The 27,158-nt window shown below is 38.3% G+C and overlaps 1 protein-coding gene across 1 annotated transcript in view; it reads right to left on the bottom strand.

Annotated features, from left to right (window-relative positions):
- slc4a11 (solute carrier family 4 member 11) overlaps positions 1–26,857 on the bottom strand; it is a 69,325-nt gene extending 42,468 nt beyond the window's left edge. The window contains exons 1-3 of the mRNA XM_085342511.1: positions 26,793–26,857; positions 4,211–4,261; positions 1,324–1,440 (exon numbers count right to left, since the gene is read on the bottom strand). Of these exons, the coding sequence (XP_085198637.1) occupies positions 1,324–1,440; positions 4,211–4,261; positions 26,793–26,829 (205 nt within the window). The 5' untranslated portion in view covers positions 26,830–26,857. The remainder of the gene's footprint in view (positions 1–1,323; positions 1,441–4,210; positions 4,262–26,792) is intronic.
- Positions 26,858–27,158: the final 301 nt, after the last annotated feature.

Here is a 27,158-nt window from a genome sequence, read left to right as displayed (position 1 = left end):
TCTGTCTTTCCTCCTCTCCCTATGGTGCACCTGGGACTGTTACCATGGCAACAATAACCTGGGTTGACCCACCGGGATTGTGGTGATGGGGTCAAAATCATCTGCACCTGCAGCTGAGTAGCCGTCCATCAAGTCAACACCATCATGCCACCGGTCTGTGGAAGGGCAGCGCCCACCAGAACTCCACAGAAATTATTGAAATGTTTCTCACGCGGCTTTATTCAACAGGTTTTCTTTTTCTTCCTTCCTATATGATGCTGTATTGATTATGATTATGCTGACTGGAAGACAGTGGTCTCCTTTAAAAAAAACCCACCTATCCAAGTTTATTTATTTCATGTAAACTTCAACTTTCATGTAAATGTTTAGCTTAAAAGATGAAAAAAATGTTCCTTGTCATAAAATGCTAATAGATAACATGTATTATATATATGTATGTACTCTGTATCTGACAGTTTATGGATGTAATTCCTTATGCATGTAGCATTTTCAAGCCCTAGGCAAAGTTTGACAGCACCAGATTCAGAATGAGTTTGATGCTGGTGACTGTATAAACAACATTAGTCAGTGAGACAAGATGTTAACCCTTATGAAGCTTAATTGTCTCTCATTTTCTACCTGTATGTCCACCTGTATCCATATCAACTTACTAACAACTTCAACAACATATTGGCATTCACATAGATTCATGTGTCCGGCCAGTTTAGCACGTGTCATGATTGCTATAAGACTCACTTTAGCTGCTGTTAGTTGTGCCACTATGTTTTTAGAAGGTGGTCTCCGACTCTGTTTTTTGCTATCTGGTGCTGGTAAAAGGGCACACAGCTTTTTTTCTAAAACATGATGCTTGTTGCAGCTGGTAATGATGTTGATGTGAGTGACAAAGAAACCAAAAGTAAACTAATGGCTGCAAAACTAAAAGAGAAAGCTCAGCTGAACACGAGCAGAAACTATTGCAGGGGACTGCAGATTATCCTGGGATTTGCCTGTGGGTTCAGTATATTCGAATCTTACATGTACAGTATTGTTTAAACCTAACAAAAGTGTTAAATTAATATTTGATGAGGTTTAAGTTAATCTTCAGCATTTTCTTTCTAACAGTTTGTTTTACAGATTAAACAACAGATCAAGCTTTCAGCTTTTCTATAAAACCAAAGAATTATTTTTATTTATGGAGTCTATCGCCTTTAATTTCCAACTCACTTAAAAATCCTTATCAGTGGCTTCATCAAGTTTATTTTTCTTCCTCCTTGTCCAGACTGCATACTCTAACCCCTGCTGCCCTCTCACTTTCTTTCCCTCTCTCTCTCTCTGTGTACTGACCTGGCCCAGGGCTGATCTGGTTGTCATAGAGGTGGATGTCATCTCCGCAGGCGATCGGCGAATCTTGTCCCTCCTCTCGGCCCTCGCTGCCCTCCTCCTGCTCCACCTCCCGCTGCTCTGGGGACACAACAGCACAGGGTCACCTCCTGGACTTCACCGGCTACCAGGCAGGGTAGCAAACTGACTTTAATTATTGTTGTTATCCTCAGCCAAAGTCACAAAATCCAACAGTCAAATTTATTTTAGTGCTTTGTAGATGTTTATGGCACACCTTCAAAATGAGGAATAAATAAAAGAATGTGAAAGGAATAAATAAAATTTCTGAGTGAAGTTTTTCACAAAATAAATCTAGTCCAAAAATCACTCAAAAAAGGTAAAGCTTTAGACAGTGACAGGAAATTATTACAGCAATTATGCTTCTCTGTGACAACTCATCTGACAGTCAGTGAACCATCCAGACTGTAATAAACATCTGCTGCTTAAAACAAAAACCCTGAAAATTATAAGAAAATATTGCTCAAGTGTCACCTGAAGTATGACTAGAGAGCTTCTTTCTTCCAGACAGTCTCTTTCATTGTCAGATGATATGGTTGAGAATGACAGTGTGTTCAAGTGAAAAACAGGAAAAAAAAAAGTTATGTCTAGATATTATTAGACATAACTAGTCGTATACATGTCAGTGTTTTAAGGTGTAATATACACCTTAAAACACTGACATGTATACATACTATCAGTCTAAATACCAAATACTTCTCCTTCCTCTACATCTTTTAAAATAGGCAAACTATGGACCTAAAATTTGTGTCGGTGTACATTAAGAGATGAATCTAACCATTTTCGGATGGACAATGTCCAAAATATCCAGACTTAGTCAAACAAAACCAGTGTACAGGATGTGCCCTTTAAGGTGCAAAAGCTGAAATTTGTTTTTTCAGCTCACGATTCCTCTCCTGTTCATATGAATACATAAGAGTAGTGTTTTAATGTCAATGGAAGCAGCAACAACTACTAAAAGGTGCTTTCAATTAGTGTAACGCACAAATAGCTGCAAGCAGCGGTCCTTTATGCCTAAAAACCTAAAAATGCCACAAATTGTCAAAGAATATTAAGAAAATTAAGCTGTTAGACAAGTGAGACATGACGAGTCTTTTATGAATCAGCAGGTAAACGCTGTTTTTCGCAGGGTTTTGGTGTGTAACGGTCAGGACTTTGCATGTTGGAAAGCATCACAGGACTGAGCCTGGAGCTTGTTTGGATGACTCATTCCTTTCCCTCTTCCCGAGACAGCGGCCCCCTTAAATCCAAAGCTCCAGTAACTGGTGGGCTCCCAAATATCATCCAGCGATCGGCTTGATGCGACAAGAACAATATCTCACTTGCTCTTTATCTGCTGACCTTATACGTGAGGAGCCCCAAATTTCAGTTCATTCAGTTTGTCTTGCATCAGGATCAACCCTCAGCATTTGACATTATTTGAACTTCACTGTGTAGTTGCCTTCCCTGCATCCCTCTGTGCCTCAGACTTACCAGCTGGGCTCTGACTTTCAAATCACCTTGGAGGAGAGAAGCAACTGCTAAACTGCAAGCACTAAATTAGAGGGTTAAAAAAAAAGGAATGGCATTAATTTTAGGGAAATGTATTAAAACTTATTTATAAACTAATGCATGAAAAATATTCCAATCTCTCCATGTAGCAATCATGTAATTTATCTTTATATAACATATAACTAGAACTCCAAGTATGCAAAACGTCACAATTAGAGCTTCTTGTATTAAAAATAAATAAACTATGATTGAAATAAACGAATCACTGCTTCCTAAATGTAAAGCTATGCTGCCCTGCAGAACTTTGATCGGTGAATACAACATCTAGAAAGAACAAGAGCTAAGGGACGAGGAATGTTGAAAACGTTAAACGATTGATGTGCATCCTTCAAACGGTGTGCAGGGTTTTGCTGCTGCCTTTGAGACGCCGTGGGACATAAAGAAACAACAATCACACGGTAGCATGTTCGGATCATTAAAAGAAAGTTTGGAACTTTCTTGCTTCGTGTTTGGAGAAAAAAAAGATACATAACTGCCATGTTTGGTGAATAACACCACTGTGTCTCAGTAACCTGTTCACTTCTAACACCACAGCAAAGAACTAAATGACACAGATAGCATATGCACAGCAGAGCTGCTTCTGCAGCACAAGACACACTTCAAATATTGTTTACTGTGCGACCGTGATTCACCCTTTAATTGCAAAGTTCACAACAAGAGCACTGACGTTCCAAAACAACCTTTGCTAATGAACCACTAAAGATAACAGTGGTTTGTAATGCCTACTTGCCAACAGTATTGTAATTACATTAATATCTGATAAAAGGTCGCATAATAAAGACATTTATGTTGAGCTGCGGCAGGGGGTCTTCTGTGAATGTGCCGAATGAGACGGTGTGTTGCAGGAGGGGAATAATTGGCTGGGGGAGACGGGGAGATCCAATGCAAGTGTATTCTGTCTTGACTGCCTGTGCTGCACATACTAATTGGGAGCTTCTCCTTGGCTTGAAGGTAATGAAACTGCCGTTATCATAACACAAAGTTTGTTGTTTATATCCAAATGGAGGAGAGTGTGTAAGCTGGGAGAGGTTTGGGTTGTTTTTTTGTTTTTAATTTTACGTGTGCTGCAGCTCCAATCTTTAAATCACATCTTTCACTCTAAATATACCTTACACAATACACATTACTGGTAGGAAGATGTTCAAAGACGTCGATGACAGCGGCTATATTCACTTTGAGGATTAGGCTTTTAGGTTCCATGCTTTTCTTTCCATTTTTAATACACAGTGGAAGAGGAACAAATGTTGAAAATTTTGTCCTTGTGCTGGTGGTTCACACTCACCCATTTCTTGAAAGAAGTATCCATTCTTGGACATCCCAGAGGGAGGCGCCTCTGTGAGAGCAAAACAGAGAAAGACTGTAATTACTGAGCTGAATCTAGGCAACGGTAACAGGCCCGGCAGGGAGCAATTACTCGTTATTATTTTTACACAGCAATTGCTGGTATGAGAAATGTTATGAATACAAATACGCATCATTTTCAGACCTCTTTGTCATTCAGGGTTATTATACATGGAAAAGATCTATGCATTTAAAGGTAAAACACAAAGTAATCCACGGATTATTTGCTTACAAGCAAAAGTATTTGTTCTGTAATGGCCGCTAGAAGATGTAACAATGACTTCTTATAACACACTGCATGCGCACACGTAAATAACCCAGGAAGGCCTAAAATATGTTTGTCCTTGACATGAACTTTATCCTAACGAGTGCGGTCTATTTATTGTAAAGATGATCCACCCAGTCATCAAATATTTATTTTTTAATTAAACTATAGCTCTGCAGTATTCACAGTTAAAAAAAAAACAAAAAAACAAACCACATTTAGCTCTTAATGAGCCCATCTATTCATTCTCTCGATAAAAAAAAAAAAAAAAAAAAAAAAGCCCTGTCCATCTAGGTCAGCTGTCTCCTGAAAGTCTATCCCTTGCATTTGGTACTTTATTAATCATTAAGTGCCAAACCAATGTCCTATTATTTTGCATCTTGCTTTCAAGAAACAGCAGGTACTAATACATTCATGGTACCCACAGGATGAAAAATACAGCAGCGTTACATTAAATGAAATTCCACGCATCACTAGAAAATATTTTAGAGTTGCAATTTTGATCTTGACATATTTTGTTGATGGTTATACGTACGGATTGTTATAAAGCACACTCTGTGTACATTTACATTTTAATTCAGTCTGAGCACATATACCAGGCTGAAAGCTGCATAAGAAAAAATACGCTGCTAGACGCCAGAAATAAAATACGCTGTACAAAAGTGAATGAGGGAAACACTTTTGTTTGCCTACTGCAAGGAGAGCCATGAATGCAAATGTGGTACAGATGAAACAAATATTCCCATTTGGGTATGGGTGTGGGAACCGAGGAATACAAATAACAAAAATTTGTAAAACTTATTTTAGGTATTGTACAGACTTGAGAAGGTTTAAAAATGCTTATTTTGACCATGAGGAATGGTGTATATTGTCAAAACTGATCGAGGGGAAATGCTAGAAGATGAGCTGTGAAATGTGTGGCAAGAGTTGCAGTTGCAGACTTTTTGTTGCTCTGTCACAGAGTTGTCAGACAAAAATGTCATTAAAAAAAAAAAAAAAAAAAAAAAAAATTCCAACCCCAAAAAACTCAACCCCTGTATAACACATCAGTTTCATTATTTTCCCATTACTTAATTGCCTCATCAGCACAAACATGTGTATCTCTGTTTCTTGTGTACATAGATCAACTTGCAATGAGACCTTGTAATATAAGATTTTGATAGCAAAATTTTCCACTCAGTGCAGGACAATGATCAGACTAAAAGTGAGCATAAATTGGATGACCATGTAGTTCAACCAGAAGGCAAAGAGTTCCCCTAAGGAAGAAACATTATCAGTAAAACGCAAGGGCTTCCTTCATTACATCTAAAACATGTTAACAGGCAGTGATTATGAGCAGTGCACATCCTTTCATCAGCAAAGGTCTTGACTTTTCTAATACATTCAGCGATAATCCACATTGAGTTTCGCTTCCAGGCCAGCACTCATTTTGCATTGGTGGTGTGCAGCATTTTTTAAAATGGTGGATATCTCATTTTGGAATTAAACTTAATCTGGTGAAGAGCTCCACTACAAATGCACTGAGGGAATTTAGAGTACAACATTTCAGAGTGTTTGTCACGCGGCCCTGTGGATGTGTGCAGCATGCGGATTGCGCAGAAAAAAAGAGAGATATGGAGCAGGGATACTTTGAAGGTTATTGAGACATTGTGAAGGAAGAGAGGTGGCCCTGCCATGCTACCAGACTTCAGTGAGGCTCTTATTGAGCATTAAGCAAACATGTTTACATACTCATCCCATAACCACAGATCAACGGCACGTCGCGCGGGTAGTTTTCTGATTTGACTACTAAAAATCACAGCATCCTGGACAAAGGGACACACACTGGGAAAGAAATTGCACAAATACTCACAGATGTGCACAAGCACATACACAACCACTTTCACACAGACAAAAAAAAAAATCATTATACAAGAACAGAGTGCCTCTTTTAACATGGCGACTGTCATAGAAGAGGGAAGTAAAGACTTACAACAGCTTTCTCTTCTGGAAAGGATTCTTTGATGTGACAACATCTAGCATACAAATACAGCATGCAACTTTAATTACACAAAATGCTCTTTCACTCTTGGGATAGGACACACAAAGCAAAACAATTTCAGAGTTAAAAGACCCAGGGATTCATTTATCCTCAAAACAATCAACTTTTTTTAATCCATACAGGTTCCTGCCTCAGTCTGCCACACATGCATACATTCAATCTTCTTAAGATTTCACCTCCTGCACTTTGACTGATATGGTTAATGCTGTGTTGATTTTTTTTTTTTTTTTTTTTTTTTCATGATTTCAAATAGTTTCTAAACCAACCGTTACCTGTTGAAAACATACAAAAGACCACTGATACATTTTTATACCTTTAAAGTGCAGTGAAGCTACAGTACTGTGCAAAAGGTTTTAGGCAGATGAGAAAAAATGCTGTAAACACAGAATGCTTTCAAAAATGGGAGTGTTAATCCTTTATTTACAATCAACAAAATGTAGCAAATGAACAAAAGAGAAATGGAATGAATAAAATCAATATTCGGTGTGACCACCCTTTGCCTTCTTCTAGGTACACTTGCACACAAGTTTTGAAGGAACTCTGTTTCTGGGTTGTTCCAAACATCTTGGGGAATCAACCACAGATCGTCTGCGAATGTAGGCTTCCTCAGATCCTTCTGTCTCTTCATTAATCCCAGACACACTCGATGATGTGTGGGGGCCATACCATCACTTCTAGTACTTCTTGTTCTTCTAGTACTTCTGAAGATAGTTCTTAATGACTTTGGCTGTATGTTTGGGGTCGTTGTCCTGCTGCAGGATATATTTGGGGCCAATAAACAATCATTTATATTTCTGGAAGCATTCTTTGTTTACAGCATTTTTTCCACACATGCCTAAAACTTTTGCACAGTACTGTAAATGGTTGGAAATCATGGCTCAAGTTGACCAGATAAAGCTTTGAATCTCAATTATTTCATTTAAAGCATGTGTCTAACTATCTTGCTTCACTTACTAAGAAATAGTCACCAACACAGTATATCTGACAGATTAACTAGTGGGTCTGTATTTTCAATAGTCATGCTGGTATTGGCATTCATAAAGGCAGATAAATGAAAATTTAAAAGGTAAATAAGACGCCGGAGAATCACCCTTCAGCCAAGTTATGAGTGTCGAAACTGCATAATTTATCCACCCGAAGGCACTCTGCAACTTCCCTGTTGGCAAAATATGTGCAGAAACACAACAATGAGCTGATCTAAGCAAAGCGTAAAAGCAAGTAAGCAATTACACAGAACGAATGTTAAGGAAATCTTATTATATTCTGTATGTCTGAAAGAAAGAATATCAGCTGTATACATTGGTCGCTAGCACATACACCCTCTTAAATCTACCTTGTCCTTTTTTATGTTTAGCTTTTCTAATAATCGTTATTTGCTTTTCAAGTGTTGGCAGGCATATAGATTCTTGTTTACATGCGGACAGAGCCACAGCGATAGCTACCCAGTATTTGTGTTATGCTAAGCTACTCTTGCACTTCTATACTGCTTCAAAATTTATGCCATGCAGCTGGTTGTATGATAAATGTACACATACATAAAATGTCTTTTTAAGAAGATATTTACACATTTCCCATAACTTTTCATAACTAAAAAATACAAAAAATAAATAGCTCCCTGTACTTCCTTAGAAAACCTGCATGATTAAAACCTATCGGTTACTAATGTAAGATATTTTTGTGATTTCTTATGATAACTGTCACTGCACAAGAAAAAAAAAAAGAAAAATCGGTTGTGACAAGTCTGCTTATCGGAACATTTTTGGTTGTGTTTCATTCTGATGCATAAAAGAAGTCAGCAGAAGCAAGTTTGTAAAACTAAACACCCTAGTGGTATTTATTCTCCAGGCTTTCTTTCTAACACTTTATCCTCAAGCATTAGGGGGGAAAAAAAATCAGTTCTGTCATCTGAGTTTTTTGTGCTAAAGAAAAAAATGTATGTGGCATAATTCACCAACATCCTGCTACTGAACTATCCTCTGCTTCTCCAGGGTATGTGTTGGATTGTTATGGCAGTCATGCAAACATTATTTTTCTCATCTTTGTACCCAACACACACATATGCATCATCCCCATGCAGCCCGTTTATCTGCAGCTATTACATCAAACATATCTTGAATAGCAGACGACGAACATGGATGCACTGAAATATGTAGCTTTTATATTTTTGCATAGCCAGCTTTATTTCAGCTTAACTGTGACATCTGTTATTTTTTCTACTGTTTAGTCATTTTACATGTGCAGCAAAATAAACCCTGTAAACACAGACATGCTCACCGCTTAGCAGCCTGAGGTGGTGCTAGTATTCCTGCGTCATAATCTGCTCCGATCCAAATCATTTTTCTTTTACTCGTCTTCGCACATGCGTCTCTCTCCTAGCTATAATGAAGATAATGATGATGATAATGTAACTATCATTATGGCTTCATTAACCTTCTTTTAGCCATAAAACAACAAGCCTTTTTATATAAACGTGACGTTAGTCTCATAACTGAGTAAGTACAAGTCATAGGTGTCAAATAAAAATGGGAAAATTCATCCGATATCACTGTATCTCTAATTTATGCACAATGACATCAGTGTACTAAAGACCAGCTACAGCAATGTATAATACCTAGAGGTTAAAAGGGTGAAAGATATACATCCTACTTGGAAGCTTAGTGTTTCTCATGGTTTCACTTGGCATTCAGTCCTAGATTTGTTTCTCGCATTTTTTGTGTTTTCCCCCCCCCAACTTTGTACAAATGGAACCCCGACTTACGAAATTAATTCGTTCCCGACTTCCTTTCGTAAGTCAAAAATTTTCATATGTTGAAGCACCCATTGGGCCTTTTGAGTGAACGATAGGCTATAGGCTAATTGCTAACTAACGACGTAACAACAATACGTCGTTCAAGTGGAACAGCGAAGCGCAAGTACGAACGCCAAGGGGGTTGTTTATATTTTTATGCAGTGTCTGGCTTCACTCCAATAATATGATCAATAGCAGAAAACCCTGTAATATATTATAGTTGAAATTAGTAGCACTAAGGCCATCTATAACAAAAACGATTCATGAAATGCATATCAGCACAGACAGAGATGTTTAGAAAATTATTGAACAAAGCCAAATCTTTTTTTTCTGTATCCTGGAGGGTTGCTCTGTTGATTGCTCTTTTATTTATGTGTCACATCATGCCAGCCTCCTGTGGATGCTGTGCTTCTCTGAACTGTGTCTTACTCTGAGTGTTGTGATCAGGAGCAGCATCATGAAGATTCATGTGCTCTGCTTGTATTGAGCTGTTTGGCACTGACAGATGCAGGAAGAGATTTAGAAGGATTGGAGGGAAAGCACGTTATCCATGTTGCCGGCTTTGCTAGATCAATGAAAATACACCAAGAAGATTTCTCTGTTGTGAGACACTAAACTTCCCTTCATGATCAAATAGAGGGCTTTGTATCCAAATATAACCCTGTTTCCCCAGACAGCTGAAATCTTGTGTAAAATGTAAAGAAAAATGAAACCTCAGTAATAAGAAAATAATTTAAACACTTTCATGTTTGACTATTTTCAGTTAAAGACAACTAAAGCTGAGAAATAAGATGACAGATATGTGATCAATTTGAATATGACACCAGAAAAATGTTTAAATCTTTACAGAACACTTGTCCCAAAATGTATTTTGTAACGTATTCTGTTATGTTACTCAATGAGAGTAATGTATTCTGAATACTTTGGATTACTTAATACATTATTAAGCTTTTTAGAATTATATGAATGTACTATTGCTGTGTGATTCTTTACTATTACTGAAGAATACTCGCCATACCAACACCAACTAGATTTTTAAATCTTAATATAAAATGAGTAACAGTAGGGTGGACATTAGGTAAGGCTGCACTTTTTGCAGCGATCTTGTATAGAAAACTATTCCGCACATATATAAAACAGGTCCGCGGCTCCGAACCGCAGTAAAGGGGCCTCTGGCTAATACGTCGGGTTCTGTGTCGGGCTCGTAGCGGAAAAATAGCTTTACTTTGCTAGCGGCAGGCATTTAGTCTCTTAATGCGTGTTTTGTTCCAGCGTGGAATTATCAAAAATAGAGAGGGCATAGCCTAACATACGAAACAGGAAAAGGCCGCCGTGTAATCCCTACATTTCAACAAAGTAACTGTATACTAAATACCACCTTTTTAAACAGTAACTGTGACAGAATACAGTTACTCATATTTTGTATTTTAAATACGTAACGCCGGCACATGTATTCCGTTACTCCCCAACACTGTCTATGCATTGTAGTAGTGCTTTACCTTGCATGCATGGATGCACCAACAAATTTGTTTTTAAATGTCTCTCCGAGCCCATGCAGTGATTACATACAGAAGTGTTTTAGTACTGTCTGAGGCCCTTTAGGGATATTCATGGATATTCAATACTGTTTTCAGACTCTTATTTAGAGGAAGTTATCTGAATTCCTGCACTCTTAATAATATTATGTAAAGCAGATGACAAAATTATTTCTTTGCAATTTTAAATTGTTGCATATTTCTCCAGCACCCACTCATCTTTACTTCTGAAAAACAGAAAGAATGATGTCTCTTTGTGAATTTTTAAAATAGGGAATTATTCAGTTAGACATAGGGGTAAAATGATTTGCACAGCCTTTTTTGTTGATTTATATTTTTATGCAGTGTCTGGCTTCGGTATATCTAACTCTAATATGATCAATGGCAGAAAACCCTGCAATATATTATAGTTGAAATTAGTAGCACTAAGGCCATCTACAACTAATCTATAAATTTGAATTATTTGTTATCATGAGCTAAAGACACACACATGTGCTGTCAGATGCAACTGATTTAGAGCCAGTGGTCCTTTAGGGACAGGTTTATTAGTCGTCATAAAGGTTATTTTATTGTCAAAGAACATGAAAGTGATATATTTAATTTGTGTCAACTCAGACCGATAAGGTCACTGAAAAAAAAGATGAAAAGATGCAGCAGGTTCATTCACTGCCCGATTCCATGTATGACTTCCTCATTTTGCACTTTCATAAACAACATTAGTTTCATAATCATGAAATGTCTAACGTGTGATGTCTTAAAAATAAAAATGCTAAATATATTTAGGGATATTTTAGAGACTGAGGCTGATCTGAAACCTAAACAGGCTCAATTCCCCCCCCCTCCCAAACTGGTGGCGGCAGATGGCTGGTTGTGCCAGAGGTTTCTTCCTGTCAAAAAGGAGTAGTCCTTCCCACTGCCACTAAGTGGTTGCTCATAGGGGGTGGCCTGATTGTTGGGGACTTTACCCTGAAGTATAAAACACAGGTTGTTGTGATGTGGTGCAAAATGAATGAAACTAAACTGAACTGTATACCACTACAGAACAACAATACATAGTAAATTATTATATGTACACAACTTCTTACTATAATGATCATAGTTTATGTACATATGCACCCCGTCTCCTCCTTAAAAGGTGAGCCAACCTAAAAGAAACTTCGTCACACAAAGATTTATTATTTTCATTTAATCTTTTCTCTGCAAATGCAACGTTATGCTCTCCATTTCCGGGTCTTACGTGTCTCACATGTTTGTTTAACAAATTCTGTATCCACGTAGAATTTTGTTCCCATCATCACTAAATACAGAATAAAGACTTTAAAAAAAGCAACACAGGCCTGGCTAGTATTATACAGGCACGAAGAAAAAAATGGAGGTGTCTGTATGTGTATTTGGTGGTTTGTAGTTCTATGGTACTGAGTGCCAGTCACTGACAAAATATAAGCTCTAGAACAACAATTATAGCAGATGCGTCTTAACTTTGAGCTTTGTAGATCAAATGTTGATATTAACATGAAAATATTCCTTCTTTCCAAAAATTACATTACTTATGAAAATGAATAATAAAACTACTCTATATGATGAGAAGGTATGTCAAGATAAAATTAAGCATGTAGCTGGTGAAAAAGTGCTGTTTGTTTTGTAGTTGAGAGTGAAAAGAGTAAAGACAGTTTCATTTCACCAAAAAGGTAGAGAGTATAACAAGACACCAAAGACCTTCCTAGAAAATACCACAGCAGATACAAACAGCAAGAACTGTTCTGAACAAGTGTAGATTTGTGAGGACAATGTAGAAAAACATGTCTAACTGATAACCTTGATAAGTCTGAAACAAATGCGTCGGTGCTCAGCACACTAAGATCAGTTAACAAACAAGGCATTCGTGGGTTACTTAATACATCCCACTCCTGACCGAGAAGCAAAACAAGGGTCGGCGGTGATATATCAGAAGAAATTCTGAAATGCTTGCTGGGTGATAGGAGACAGTTTTGCAGAGTGACAAAACAAAACAGGAACTGTTTGGCCACATGGATCACTGGTTTGTCTAGCATAAGAATAGCCTGGAGCAGCCTTCTTAGGCTGCAGATTTCGATCCCAAAGAACATCTTTAGTGGGATTTAAGGAGAGCATTTGCAGCACGGAAGCCATCAACTTCAATAAGATGGAAGCTTTTGGAAGGGAACAAAAGGCAAAGACTTCACAAGAGAGACGTCTGAAGCTTGTCTTACCAAAAAACGCTCATTAGAGGTCAATCAAGGTCTATGGAGGTAAAAAGGAGCTTCAGGAGTGCTGAGGTTGGGAGCTGAATACTAGTGCATGGGGCGTTTTTATTTATTTATTTTAACTTAAACTCAAAATGTCAGCTTATGTTATTAAAATTGCTGTTGCATGAATACATATTACGTCTCCATTTACTGAGACTTCATGCATATTTGTCTATACACATCAACATGATACATATTAAGGTGAGAGGATTTGAATACTATTGCCTCTCTGCATAGTGTATATAGAGATCCGGAACATAACATGAATGCATGTTTTTGTTTTGCAAGTTTATCTTTTCATCAAAGCATCAAAACTGTTACCAGAACACAAAAATGCACAGAAACAGACCTAATTTCCACAAGCCCAAACTGCTGTTTTAAATACTATTTTCAGTATGGCCACATTTATAATTAGTGTTAGTGTGCATTAAATATATACAAACAGTGCTTAAACAGAAGTGACTTTCAAAACCACTCTCACAGGAAGAGAAACATTAAAAAAAAAAATAAAAAAAAATGCCTGATAACATTCTTCAGAAATCAGGAAGCTGTCGACTTGCAAGCAGGAAGTCAGATCTGGTTAGCACAGTATCACACATACGCCTCATCACTTTCATTGATCTGCTGCATGTGCATTTGTTTGTGTATGCGAGTGTCTTGTTTAGAGTCAGTGCTTTCATCATTGCCCAGCATACACATGAGGGAAATATCTGTCAGTCAGCTGAGTTTACATGTCACAAACCCACAAGCAAGGCAACATCTGCTCTGCTTGACACTCGATATAACGTCTTATATGTCAAATGACAAGCTCTCTCTCTCTGATAAACCGAGACCTTGGACTGATACTAGCTATCTAAAAAAAAAAAAAAAAAAAAAAAAAAAAAAAAGGGTAGAAAAAAAAGATGGCAGGCAGCTGCTTGTTGCCTTTGCGATTGTGGGTTAGCATCAGATTGAGGACGACTGACAAAGTAACAGCTGTCTGACAGAGACAGACAGAGGGGGTTTCAGCAGGGAAATTTTTTTTACTTGCGATCCTCTTATGATTTTTATCACCAGAACAACAAATATCCCTGTGGGTTTTAAATCAAAACACCAGCCGACCTTTACTACTTCTTTGAATTCTCTTTTTTGATCTGGTTTTTAAAGAGAAAAAAGTGAAAGGAACGTAACTTCCCACCATTCTTTCCAGGACAAAAAATTTCTTAAGGTAAATTCACGAGATGACTTTATAATTTCCATGTTCTAAGATGAACCCCTGTGGCTATATGCATGTGCACACAGTTAGTAAGATCTACCACTTCTCTTATCAAGTCACAGAGCACCATTGCAGCTGAAAACTGCGGGAAACCCAGCTCTTCCCTACCAGGCATGACAAACTCACAGAGAGAACAAAGCTTGTTTCAGTAAACAAAGCCTACTGAGAATTCTCCAAGAAGAGCTGCAAATGCTCTTTGCTCAAAAAACAATTGGGCAAGAAAAATATTGCAACTATATGCTATAGGTTTACAATTTCCTGGGTGGTTGGTGTGCAAACCAAAGCAAAAGAAGAAGAAAAAAACCCCTGAGGGAACAGGTTTGTGTAATTTCTTTTCTTTCCCTTTAACCCGAGTCACAAGTGCCATCCTACTGAAGTATGACACAATCTAAAAGAGGCTAAAGCAGGATGAATATATTGTTAGTAAGAAAAGTATCAGCAGGTGAAGTCGGGTGGAGCTTAAATAATGCCCATTACCATTAATCCCCTTTTAAAAGAAGCACCAGCAGCAGGACAAATACTAATATGAAGCAATCCCCAAAGCTTGAAAAGTTGAATTAACATTTCATGAGAGATAAGTTCAAGTCTGCAATTTTACATATCATTACCGCTTCACATTTACTTTGTTCCATTTATACTCACTCAATTCATGCCCCAACTGTTTTAGTTCACTCATATTTCATTATATTTACATGTGCACAATAGTGACATACTGAGGGGGCAACAGGCTGGCTACTCAATGTCAGAAATACATTATTTCTCTAGCAGGGAGAAGGTAGGCAGTGCACCACTAAAAGGAAGGAGATACAAACACATCTTAAGATGCCTCCATATGTTGGCTACAGGTATTTAATCAACTGCAAGGGACTGATGCATTCTCCGCACAGTTGTGCATGACTTTATAGGTAAGGATCACTCGTTATTCTAATCTGGTACAGATGCAGCCTTTATTTCTGTCTTGATGTGAATTCAAAATGCTTCAAGACAAGAGGAAGTCAACTTATACGACCCTTTATGTGTCTATAAACTGAGGCAACCCTTTTGTCCATATAAACTGAGCTAACATTCCTCTACATGTAGGTTGATATATTGTACAGCTGTGTGCTGCAGGTACATGCAAAACAAATGCCAGAACCCCCAGGAGGGACAACCCTGGAATTTACAGGAGAGGTGAGGCTGAAAGTCTTAAGTGAAGAGGGCAAGAGATTAAAAGGAGCTCCTGCTGCGTTAATATGGGAATCTACGAGGTCTGGGCCAGCACAGGAGAGGAGGCCGGGCCTTTTGTTGGCTAATTGTGCCCACAGGCTCTTCTGGCAACCGTCCACTGGATCTGTGGTCGCTGAGAGAGCCCAGGCAGAGAGGGAATTCCTCCCGACGCTCTGCTCCGGGCAAACAAGCTTGATCATATACACATTTTAAACAACATGCCAACATTTAGCCTCTCTGTTTTTAAATTTTGCAACAAATTAAATAAAACTTAAGCCAGCAGACTTTTTACACACACACATTGTAAATGATAATTTCCTGTATATGCTGGCATTTTGCTTTCCAAGAGAAGTGGTGGCATGCAGGTAAGAAAGCACAATGATGCATTTTGTATTTTTAAACCATACTGGAAGCATAAACTTTGATGCATCTCTTTATTTCATTAAGGTGAAGTTCATTTTCAATATGAGACTTTTATTTTAGTAACACAGGGAACAGTTTCATGACATTCTTTGAAATTTCACTTATGAACTTTCTCAATCTACTCTTCTACAACTCCCATATGTTTCTTATATAGACTATAGATGACCCCATTGAAACAAAGGGCTGAAAGCAGTCAGTCAACTTTGCATATGGCAGAGCCTAAGAGTACAGCACTAGTGTGCTCATTCAAACACCATCATTCTATTTCAAATGGTGGTCTTTGACAGCAAACTGCAGTTTCAGTGGCTATATTAGAAATGCGAGAAGCCACCGCAGCATTCTACAAGGAGTATAAGCGGCTGCAGTAAACACAGAGCCATTTAAGACAACTACAAGGCATAGAGAAGATTCAAACCAAATGTCATTTGTGTGACGTAATATGTGAAGAAACATGATTTGGCTTGATAATTAAACTCATCGCAACTTTACAAGGTCACAGTCAAGTTCAATCCCAGCTCCATCAGGACAGGTCCTCTCTGGTCTCTCACCAGATTCACACACTCACACTGTGAGTGCAATATTCCACTCAGCTGTTAGCTTCACTCGTCAACAAAAGCCTTCATGCAGTTTTCCCACGCAGGAGCCACAAACCGAGTCAATAAAATCTTTCCAGAGGGAACGCATTTACTGTATATGTAAGGTTGCAATTTTCAATGAATTTTCAAAATCTGAATATTTATCCCGGTGGGGGATAAATAGTTGGAGCTTCTACAGTTTAAGGTTTTCTGTGTTATATTAAACGTATTACCAGTAATACAACACAAAAAAAATGTAAGGATCTAAGTCAATCTTTAGACTGAATGTCACCACATATATATTATGGAGGAGATTTCATAATTACGTGTTTACCAGTACTGATTCAGCAAGCTTCTACTGCACAGTTGTCCAGGTGGTATCCTGGATAAATCACATTATTTGATGTTTTTGTCCAATGGACCTTGAAATACAATGAGTTACATCAGAAGAAAAAAAATCTATTTTTTCTTTTGGTTTCCTTGAAAGAGATTGGTAGAAATCTCGTTATTCAAACTGAAGGATATAATGGTCTTCATGTTTCCATCAAGCTCTCTCTGTTGTGTTTCACCAAGTCATGCTGCTCTAAATAAATAAATAAATAGATTCAAAGGCATTTCAGTTGCTACACTGACAAGTGATCGAGAAAAAAAAAAAAAATCACAACTATCACATTTAAGTTTGAAGACTTCTTTCTGTATCTTCTTGCAGCTTTAGATCCAGATTTCTTCACATCAAGTTATACTTTTCTAAATAGCTGCAGACAGCTGTGTCCTCAGGCTCTTGTCTGACGTTGATGATGTCACAACAGACCCTTGACTGCGAGGCTCGCTACGGCCAAGCTGTCTGGCAAGCAGGTGGACTGTGGCTGTGTTGATGCTGGACAGCAGTGTGCGTGGGTGCACTCAGCCATATGCTCTTGATGTGTGTGTGTCTTTATATGTATCTGTTTCAGCACCTTTTCACATTAATAAATTAACATCTATAAATTGTCTTTTTGCTTTGGGGAATCTACAGGTGTTTTCATTTTGTGTATGTGTGTGTATAAGTGACTCGCCTTGAGTACCATTTGTTCACATGTAAATTTAGCAAAAGAATATGTTGAAAGCAGAGTTACTTCAGGCTGATTTGCAGCAAAACAAAATGTTCAAGAAACATTTCCTGTGTTTAGAAATAAAGAAAATAACCTGACGAAGCTAGCAACAACAAAATACAATTTTGCAAATGAAAACTCAATTAAATTTATTTTGAATAATTAGTAGTAGTAATTGAGTTTACACACACACACACACACACACACACACACACACACACACACACACGAATTGAATATTTAACTCTTGGTGTAAGGTCTGTGGACTGAAAAGCTGTGTAGTAATCCTCTGGTCTTTTCACCAGAGAGGGATTGATGGTTACAGTGAGCTGGCTGGTGTGGGTTCACGTACTCTGCGGCGTGGCAGAACAAGACATCGTGACTGAGGTTAGGCACAGGAAGAATCTACAGTCTAAACCTCTCCACCATTTCATCATTATTTCACCTCGTTTCCTCTTTCTGTCCATCCACCATTTGTTGCTACATCTCATTTTCCATTTTCACATCTTTCTCTCTTCCTTTTCTTTCTTCTCTGCATTTTCACCTGATTTCCTGGTATAGGATTAAGCTCAGGTGCTGAAGCACAGACACCCTGTGTGTGTTTATAGGAAGCCAGGCAGTGAATGAGCAAGTTAGTGACTGAGGATATAATTCCAATATATAAACAAACACACACACACCAGCCAACCACTCGCTACAGAAATTGGCTGCCTCGATTTTCATAGAAGGGGGGAATGAGGGAAAAAAAAAAAAAAAAAAAAAAAAAAAAAAAAAAAGGCCAGTGCTCGGGGATTCCTGCTAATTGCTTGCACATTCCCTTCTTCCTCTGGCTCGATTAAAGCCAGGCCACCATCTCCCTTTCAAGTCTGCTGTTCTCCACACAGCCATGTAGGCTGCTCAAGCCTGCCCACTATCCGACAGCATATCTCATTGCCTTTCATTTGTGGTGTTCCCCCACGGAACTACTCTGACAGTTTCAGACTTAATCAACGTGAAGCAGCAAAAGAGAAAAAAAGTCCATTACATTATATATGCAACATGCTTTCAGTTTACTTGCATCAAGTCTCTTCATGTTTACACAGTATTGTGTGAAATATTATTATATTTAGGATTTTTTACCTACAATTAACATACACTTAGCATTTTAGTGGGTAAAGTGTAAAATTGAATGCTGTTTTAATTAAATAAGCCTTTAAAGCTGTCCGTTCACCCCCCCGGTGAGAATCAAACCACTAACCTGAGCAGTGTCAGTGGCCTGCCCTGCTCTGCTCACTAGCTGTCTCTTTGCTTAGCTCAATTGCATCCTGCAACACATTGACAGAATTTAAATTATGCAACCTTGGATCTGCATTGTTCTCCTCAATATTTTTTATGCCATTACTCACTTCTAGCCATCTCGTTTAATCCTCCATCTGACACTCACTGTAGATTGGGTTTGTGTAGTCCTCTGTACGTTTTATTTCTTTAGCTTTCTTCATTGCAATGCTGTGAGACCTTTTGCTCTTCTCATTTTCTTGTTATGCTTCTATACGTCTCTGAACAGGTGCTTGCCATTAAGTAACTGTCCAAGTTTACTTACAGTTTAGGCAGATCCAGCTTTCTAGATACTATATGTGCAAAAATAACGACGCAATTTTGGTGCTGCAGCACCCGGCCTTTATGACTTATACGGTTGCATGCGGCAAGGACAAAAAGGACATTAGACACAGGGTGAAGGAAGTGTGCAAAAGAATTCCAAGTGTAATCTCTGCATTTAACAGCTGTATGCAAACAGCAGCATGGCACAACTAACCTCAGCATGAACAGGAAGGAGGAAACTATCTGCAGTACTCATCGTGATGCAACCTATTTCTGCAGTTCTCTATACATCCTGTCTCAGCTGTGTGGGTCATACATGACAGGACATGCGCTTGTGTGTGTGCACATGTATGGGTATCATTCAAATTATAATACAGTGAAAATAAACATTCAATCTAGCTTCCATGCAAGCCTACAATACAGCTTTGCGTATATAATGCTACTTTTTAGCATGCTGATGTTTTTGCTCACTCACATCAAAAGGGAAGGTTTACAATCAATGTTCAGGAATTCATCAACATGGGTATCTTTAGTAATTATTCCAAGATGTCTTTGTTGGAGAAGGGGTGTACATATCAAGAGGAGGGGAGGTGCAGTATAGCAGCATTTCCACAAGTTGATTCAGTTTTGTTTGCTGGTTTTAAATTAAATTCACTGCAAAGGAGAAAATACCCTGCACAGTACAAGCTGTTCTGTGCTGCGGAGCCTGTGCCGTCTTGGTTGAATATACAAAAGTGATAATAAATGGGAACTGAAATAAATGCCTCGGCCGTGCTCAGTACTGCTTCCTGTGTTTATAACCTGAAAATATCTCTGCATATGCAGAATGTGCAGGCAGCGGTACCAGAAGGGTTTGTTCCTGAAGTCATACTGTTATTACTCATACTATTATTAGTTGTAACAGTATGAGTAGTGTTAACTAATCATGTTTGACTACATGCAGGGAAATGAAAAATGAAAAAAAAAAAGCTTTGGCCAGAATGTTGTTGCATTTTGCTAGCGTGTATCTGCATTCTTGCCCGACTCTAAACAAAGACCAGCACTTGGGACAAGAGGTCTTGGCCTGGATATCGATAATCTGTTAGTCTGAAAACTGCTAGATTGTCTGTGTTATGACATGTGGACTAATCCTCTGTTTTCCGTGTATGTGTGTACAGTCTGAAGACTGTCAGCACCAACACCAAAGATGGGAGGAGACTGCCAGTTCTGTTTTTTCTATTTTCAAAATTTAAAAAAAAGAAACGGCTCTATACAAATATGTGGGAGATGATGGCAGCTGACAACTGGCTCCGAGTTAAAAGCATCTATTGTGTTTTGAATGAGATTAAGTCATGCCCTCTGTGTTAAAAGTGGATCAAATCTGCACTAAAGAGCCGTTAATATCATCTTTGACTTTCACTCTCTGAAAGCCACTTATACATCATCATGAATCCAAACATACAATCTGCTACTAAAAACAAAGAATACTTGAGTAGAGAAACAAGGGCTTTACATCCATTTTTTAGAATAAAATGAGACTTCCCCATAATTGCCAACGCCTGCGAGACTTCCCGCCTTTATAATCAGGGTTAAAAATATCTCCAAATGGTATAAGTAGATTCAGCTTCACTTGATATGCAGCACACTAGTATTTACACCCATTTTTATCTGAACATTGAAAAAACTCTTTAGAGATCTTTTTCATACTTCCACATCTGGGCTGCTATAAAGCAGTGAGGACATGTGAAATTAAAAGATCTGCAATCGTAACATGAAAAATACCATGTTGGGACTACAGGGCTTTTTTTGTACAGTGCTAATGAAGCTAATAGACACAGCTGCCTAAATAGCTTGTAAATACCACATTAAGGTCCTCCCTAATGTGGAATTTACAAGCTAGCAGACTAGATTTAGTTCATGTAGCATGTTGTGCCTACTATTAAAAAAAACATAACGAAATTCAAAGCTTCAAAGTATCAGTCAAAAATCTCAATTTGACTCAGATTCTTTATATGTGATATATTTATTTATATATATTTGAAAAATTATAGTAAATGATCATATCTTATCATATCTGACTGCTTATATTTTGATTTGTGGAGGTGAGGGCTGGACTAATAGACTAGATTTTGTTAACAAGCATAGTAAGGTTGCTTTATTCACTACTGTTTGGCTCGACGCTTTTAAGATATACACGAGTACTTGAGTGTTTTATTTATCCTTTTCAGGTCTCGTAATCCAATTTAGTGAACTGATGTTTGGCTAACGACATCACTAAAGTGAGTAATTTAATTTAGATGTTAAAAGGAATGCAACAGAGCTTGTGTTAAAGTATCAATATGTTCTGCTCCTTAGACCTTAAGTCCACATTTGAAAATATACGTCCTATAACTTAGCTTAGTCCTGACCTTAAAGGACAAAATTCAAAGAAGGCTGTCAGAGGGTTTTGCAACATACAGTAGGGCTGCACGATTTTGCATAAAATGAGAATCACGATTTTTTGGCTTAGAATTGAGATCACGATTCTCTCACGATTTTCTTTTCCAGTATAAATATTTATTGCGCTTATTAACTGCACATCAACTTCGTAACAGTTGAGACTGAACATAAAAACAATAAATATAAAAACAATAAATAAATATAAAAACAACAAATGTCTCACGTTTTGTTGTTGCCGCAAAATGTTGTACTGCTTGAAATTCCGTCTCCACCGTTGCTCGACACTGCGTGTATAGAGCAGGTAGTGCAACAATAGAAAAATAGTTGCGGGACGGCACTGTGTAGCGTTTGTCTAGGGTGTTGATCATTTTCCTAAATCCCTCGTTTTGCACAGTGTTGCTGGGAGCCATATCTTTGGTCAGGTGATAAGTGATAGCCTCCGTAATTTCTTTGTGCCTGCGGGAGTTCGACGGGTATAGGGAAGCGCTGTATAAGGTTCCCGTTATTGATGTTTGGGTGGTTGACCGGGACGGATTTTCTCCTGTCACTTTCTCGTCATCCCTGACGTGCTCTCCGTTGTTTTTTCCCTGCTAATGTTAGCATCACACGGCACAGCTTCTGTATCACGTGGTATAAAGCTCCGCCCTTGCCATTTGTTGAGCAGGAAGAGTGAGCGCTTGTTTTCATGCAGAGTACGTCCCGGATCAAAATGCGGTACAATCGTCGTTGTCTTTTTTTTTTTTTTTTTTTTTTTTTTTTTTTTTTAAATCGTTGTCATTTGGAAATGAGATCGCACATAAGTATGAATCGAGATCGCGATTTTCTAACGATTAATCGTGCAGCTCTAACATATAGTATAGCAAAATTAATTAAAAGAAAAGAAAAAACAACAACAAGAAGAATTTGGTCGGTTGCTGTTAAACACTTCCACAAAGGCAAGTCAAGGTAAAATTACATCATCAGTGTTGCCTCACTGTTAAAAAATTATTGCAAGCTAGACCATTGGTCTTGTTGGTGGATACCACTAAATTCTTTTTTGTTTCTTTCTTTTTTGCCTTTTTTAAACCACAAGATCTAGTTTAAATGGGTATTTAGTATTTAATTTAATACCCATTATGCTGTAGAAAATGTAATGGCCAAGAGGTGTGAGGTGCACCTGATTAATTTGAAAACGCAGTAAGGTGCTAGGCCACACCTGGTACCACATCTCATTTTGTAACGTTGGCCTGAAAATAGCAAGTTTTGTTAAAAAATAAAGAATAAAAAAAATAAAAATCTCACAAAAGCCACACAGATTAAAATTGCAAGAAAATATAAAATCTGCAATACGGATTTTAAAGTCATTCATTTTTCCCTGATTGTTTCCCAACTGCAAAAATATCCATTATAGCATTTTCTAATCTCAATCTAAGTATAGTAAATGTCAGCAGTTAAGTTCTCTTAGCTTTCTTAATACTACTTTTAATGGCAAACAGAGTTTTTTTTTAGCTTTCTATTTTCCAGTTATATATTATTTCCATTTCATTTTGATTTTTGTTTTTAATATTTAGCTTTTATTAGTCTTTGAAATTACAAAGATTGTAAGGTAATTTGTCAAGGACAAAGATTAAGAAATGACAATCGATATTAGAATACAACACCTGAAGACAGCTGACCAACAGTGATGTATATATTTTAGTATAAATAAAAAAAATATCATCTTCTTCCCCCAAAAATGCACACCTACCCATTGTACAATTCTGCAAACGTGCCTGCATATTTTATGGAATTTAACATGCATGTAAAAGGAGTGCATATACGTGTGTGTGTGTGTGTGTGTGTGTGTGTGTGTGTGTGTGTGTGTGTATATATATATATATATAAACTAACAAATGTATGTAGATGCATGTAGATAAGATGAATTGTGTATATAATTATGTGGAGTGCGTGAACATTATCTGACATAACTGGTATGTGAGTGTACTTTAGTGTGTGCAAATACACAGAGCGTGCGTGAATTTTCAAACGATGCCTATGTGTGACAGCGCTGCATGTGTGGCTGTCTTGTCGTGTCTTGCAAGGACGTGTTTTTGTGACATTTCAGTGCTTGTGCGTATTAGTATTTGTATGTGTGGTACTGTATAATAATTTGTATGTGTGTGTCAATGTGTGTTTCTCCTCTGCCCAGATGGCTGTGCTCAGAGGCTGGAGCTTCTGAGATCTGTTGCCAGCGGTGAATACTGATCAGAGATCACTGTCACATCTACAGCACAAACACGCACGCATGCACACAGGAACACGTCATCCATCTTCTTCCCCACACACCTCCACTTCCACATGGTCGAACTACTAATTCACACATCCACTGTGTGTCCTCCATGCTGATATCTTCTGGCACTGCAGGTCACGGATGCAACACTGATTATCTGACTCTGTCCCACCTGAAGATCGACACGCTACCAGCATGACTCGAGGTTGAGTTTTAAGTCACGGTTATTTGTGTTAAAATGAACTGTTTAAAAACACAGCAGACATGAGCATTTCCCTGTGAAGGCTGGACTTACAGGTCTTAATAATTTGTTTTGCAAATCAACTGCAATGTTTTTATTCATTCATAACAAGTCACATATTAATGATGTACTTAATTTATCCTAATGCAAATATGCTGAGCTTCTGTTCTAAATTACGCCAACATATTTTAAGCTTGCGCTGGCTGAAATGATGCTTGTAATTTACTAATAAAAACATTTATTTCGTATTCCAAAAGTCACATAAGAAACAAAGAGGATGATTTTGAATGGAACTTGCATACTGCATGCATATTGCTTTTGCTTGAAGAGTAGCATGTTGGGTTGTCTCAACCACTGTATTGGTCATGGACCAAATTATTAACTGAAAAAAGTCTACAGAATACCTTTTAATAAAAATACTTTTCAACTGCTGTTCTTTTTGTTTAAATCAAAGTATTCCTGCACAAATTAAAAAAAAAACAACTATAATACATTTCAATTTATATCACCATCATATCCGTCATCATTGCACCATTCTGCATGCTGTTAGACTGCACTCCTACAAGCTGCAGGAATTTGCTAGCGTGTGATGAACAGGGAACAAAAACCAGTGAGGTTAAACTATGCCTCAGTATTGAAACCCACTGCAATATGTCCACACTGTGCAATTAGATTTGGACGTTCTGTGGTAATTTACTACTCCATAAAGTAAAAATTAATTTCTGAACTCTTTTATACAACAGTTTTTTTTTTTTTTTTCTTTCAACTGTCAGCAGTTTGCCACTGATAATGACACAATTTGGGTGCTTACCCCAAACTACGCAGCAATAGAGCTTTGTTAATGCTCACATAAGACAAAAGCAATATAAAGGTCTGCAGTCAGCTTCAGACGAACATTATTTTGGACTCCATGTTCCTGTTAAGTATGCTGAGTTTTGCTGCATGGAACAGCTTGCTCTGCTTTATTCAAAAATACAGAGGGCAGTAAAGTGAGTGTTGAAAGCAAGAAAGAAAAATCCTCTGGAAAGGTAATTGTCGAGTCACCAGTGGAGCTAAATATCTGCTGTCAGATTTCTGAACATGTACCTTTTTGACAGCATTTTTGATTCCTGACAGAGATCAATAATGCTACCAAATTTTTTATAAATGTACAGTTATGTTTAGAGAGGTTTTGTTTTATTAAAATCTGCTGTTAAAGCCAAGGTTACATTACACAACACACAAACACAAAAGTAATTTCCGATAAGCCATTACTATAGCAGACTTTCTCCTATTAATACCCGCAATTTTTAAAAACCTCTCCCTCTCCCTAGTAAGAAATCTTTTGAATACCTTTATGTTCACACCACCAAATTGTTCTGCTGTAAGAATCAAATCTGCCCTCTCTGCCTGTAATCAGCTAATGCAAATTATTTTTTAGAGGACAAGCCACAGCAGTGTCCATCACACCCCAGCACATACTCAGGGATGTAGTTAGTGTGCAAAAAGCATGTTCACTCGTGTACGCACAAACACATATGTAGACACAAAACACATCTGAACTGTGAAAAACACAAAAATGAGCGCCCCCCCCAAAAAAAAACAAAAAAACAAACAAAAACAACAGCTATATAAATGCATTCTTACAAAATACTGTAGACTACAAACAAAAACACACTGATATACACGCTAACACACAGATTCCCACACTTGTATTATCCTCAAAACATCCTATTCTCTCTCTCTCTAACACACACACACACACACCGCATCCTGCTCCGTCTTCCCAGACAAAATGAAAGTGAAGCGGCAGCCGCATCACACCTCCAAATGGGCTATGGACTCTCAGAGGACTTTCAGTGAGGAGAGAACTCGCTGCTCTCCTGTGGCTGTCACCAACACTAATCTGTCATTCTTTATCTCACACACATAAACACACGTTTCAAGAGGCAAAAAAGAGAAAGAAAAACACATGCAGGCACTACACATGGATCCATGCACACACGCACACATGAATGCAAATGCACACAGTCTTACATTCATGAGCCGCACCAGTGCAACACTGAGAAAGTGCATTGTGATCCCAGGTTTCCTCTGCATGCCTTCTGTACATGCTCGACAGGTACACTGGCTTTCTATGGGTGGGTTTGCAATGCGATTGTTTCTCAAGGTTCAGTTCCTTAACTGATAATATACGACACAGGAACCTCTTGTGCCGCATACCAGACATAAACAAGTACAAGACAGAAAACCCCCCACAAATGCATACCAATACAAAAAGGCAAAAAAAACCAAAAAAAAAAAAACAACATCTGCGATCTGTCTTCCAAAACCCCTCCTCCCCTCAGAAGAAAATAAAAAATTAGATTTCTGTCACAAGTGGAACATTGCCACATTCCTAAGTACACAGAAAGGGCAAACACGAAAACAAGTATGTACAGTAGAGCACATGCACAAAAACATCTGCCATCCCTCAGAGCAGAGGTGGAAGTGGGCTGCACATGTTTTGCACAAGGGGTTCTCAGGTTTCACTAGGTAGGGAACCCCAAGGTTCTCCCAGTGAACGATGTGTCGTGCACAGCTGAGAAGCAGCTTTCGGAGCTTTGATCCACTTACCCGAAGGCACAAAATGAAGAACTTTGTTGGTCTCCATAGCTGAGCAAGTGGTGGCGAATGCACACTTCCTCTCTCCAACCGCCCCCCCTCCCCCCAAGTCAACCCATCATGGTTGTGTTATCCTGTGCTGATGAGTGTGAGATCACCTCTGCTCCCTTGCTCTGCTCTGTTTCTGACTGCCTCTCAGACACATGCAGTGACTCAGCCCCACTCTGCCTGCCTACTCACTCACTTGTCTGGGTCCTAGTGCCTTCTCCTTTACTCCTTTACTGCTTTACACCAGGCCCACCAGTCAGCGGCGTATGGCAGGGCATCATGCTGCAAGGCAAACCCAACATCAGGACACACCTCCTCAGCACAGTTCTC

This window comes from Diplotaxodon limnothrissa, linkage group LG19, assembly GCF_057381915.1.
Source record: "Diplotaxodon limnothrissa isolate DT_005_m linkage group LG19, D_limnothrissa_male_GT1.1, whole genome shotgun sequence".
Lineage (NCBI taxonomy): Eukaryota > Metazoa > Chordata > Actinopteri > Cichliformes > Cichlidae > Diplotaxodon > Diplotaxodon limnothrissa.
The sequence above is the reverse complement of the archived record's forward strand: the minus strand, read 5'-3'. Positions and strand labels throughout refer to the sequence as shown.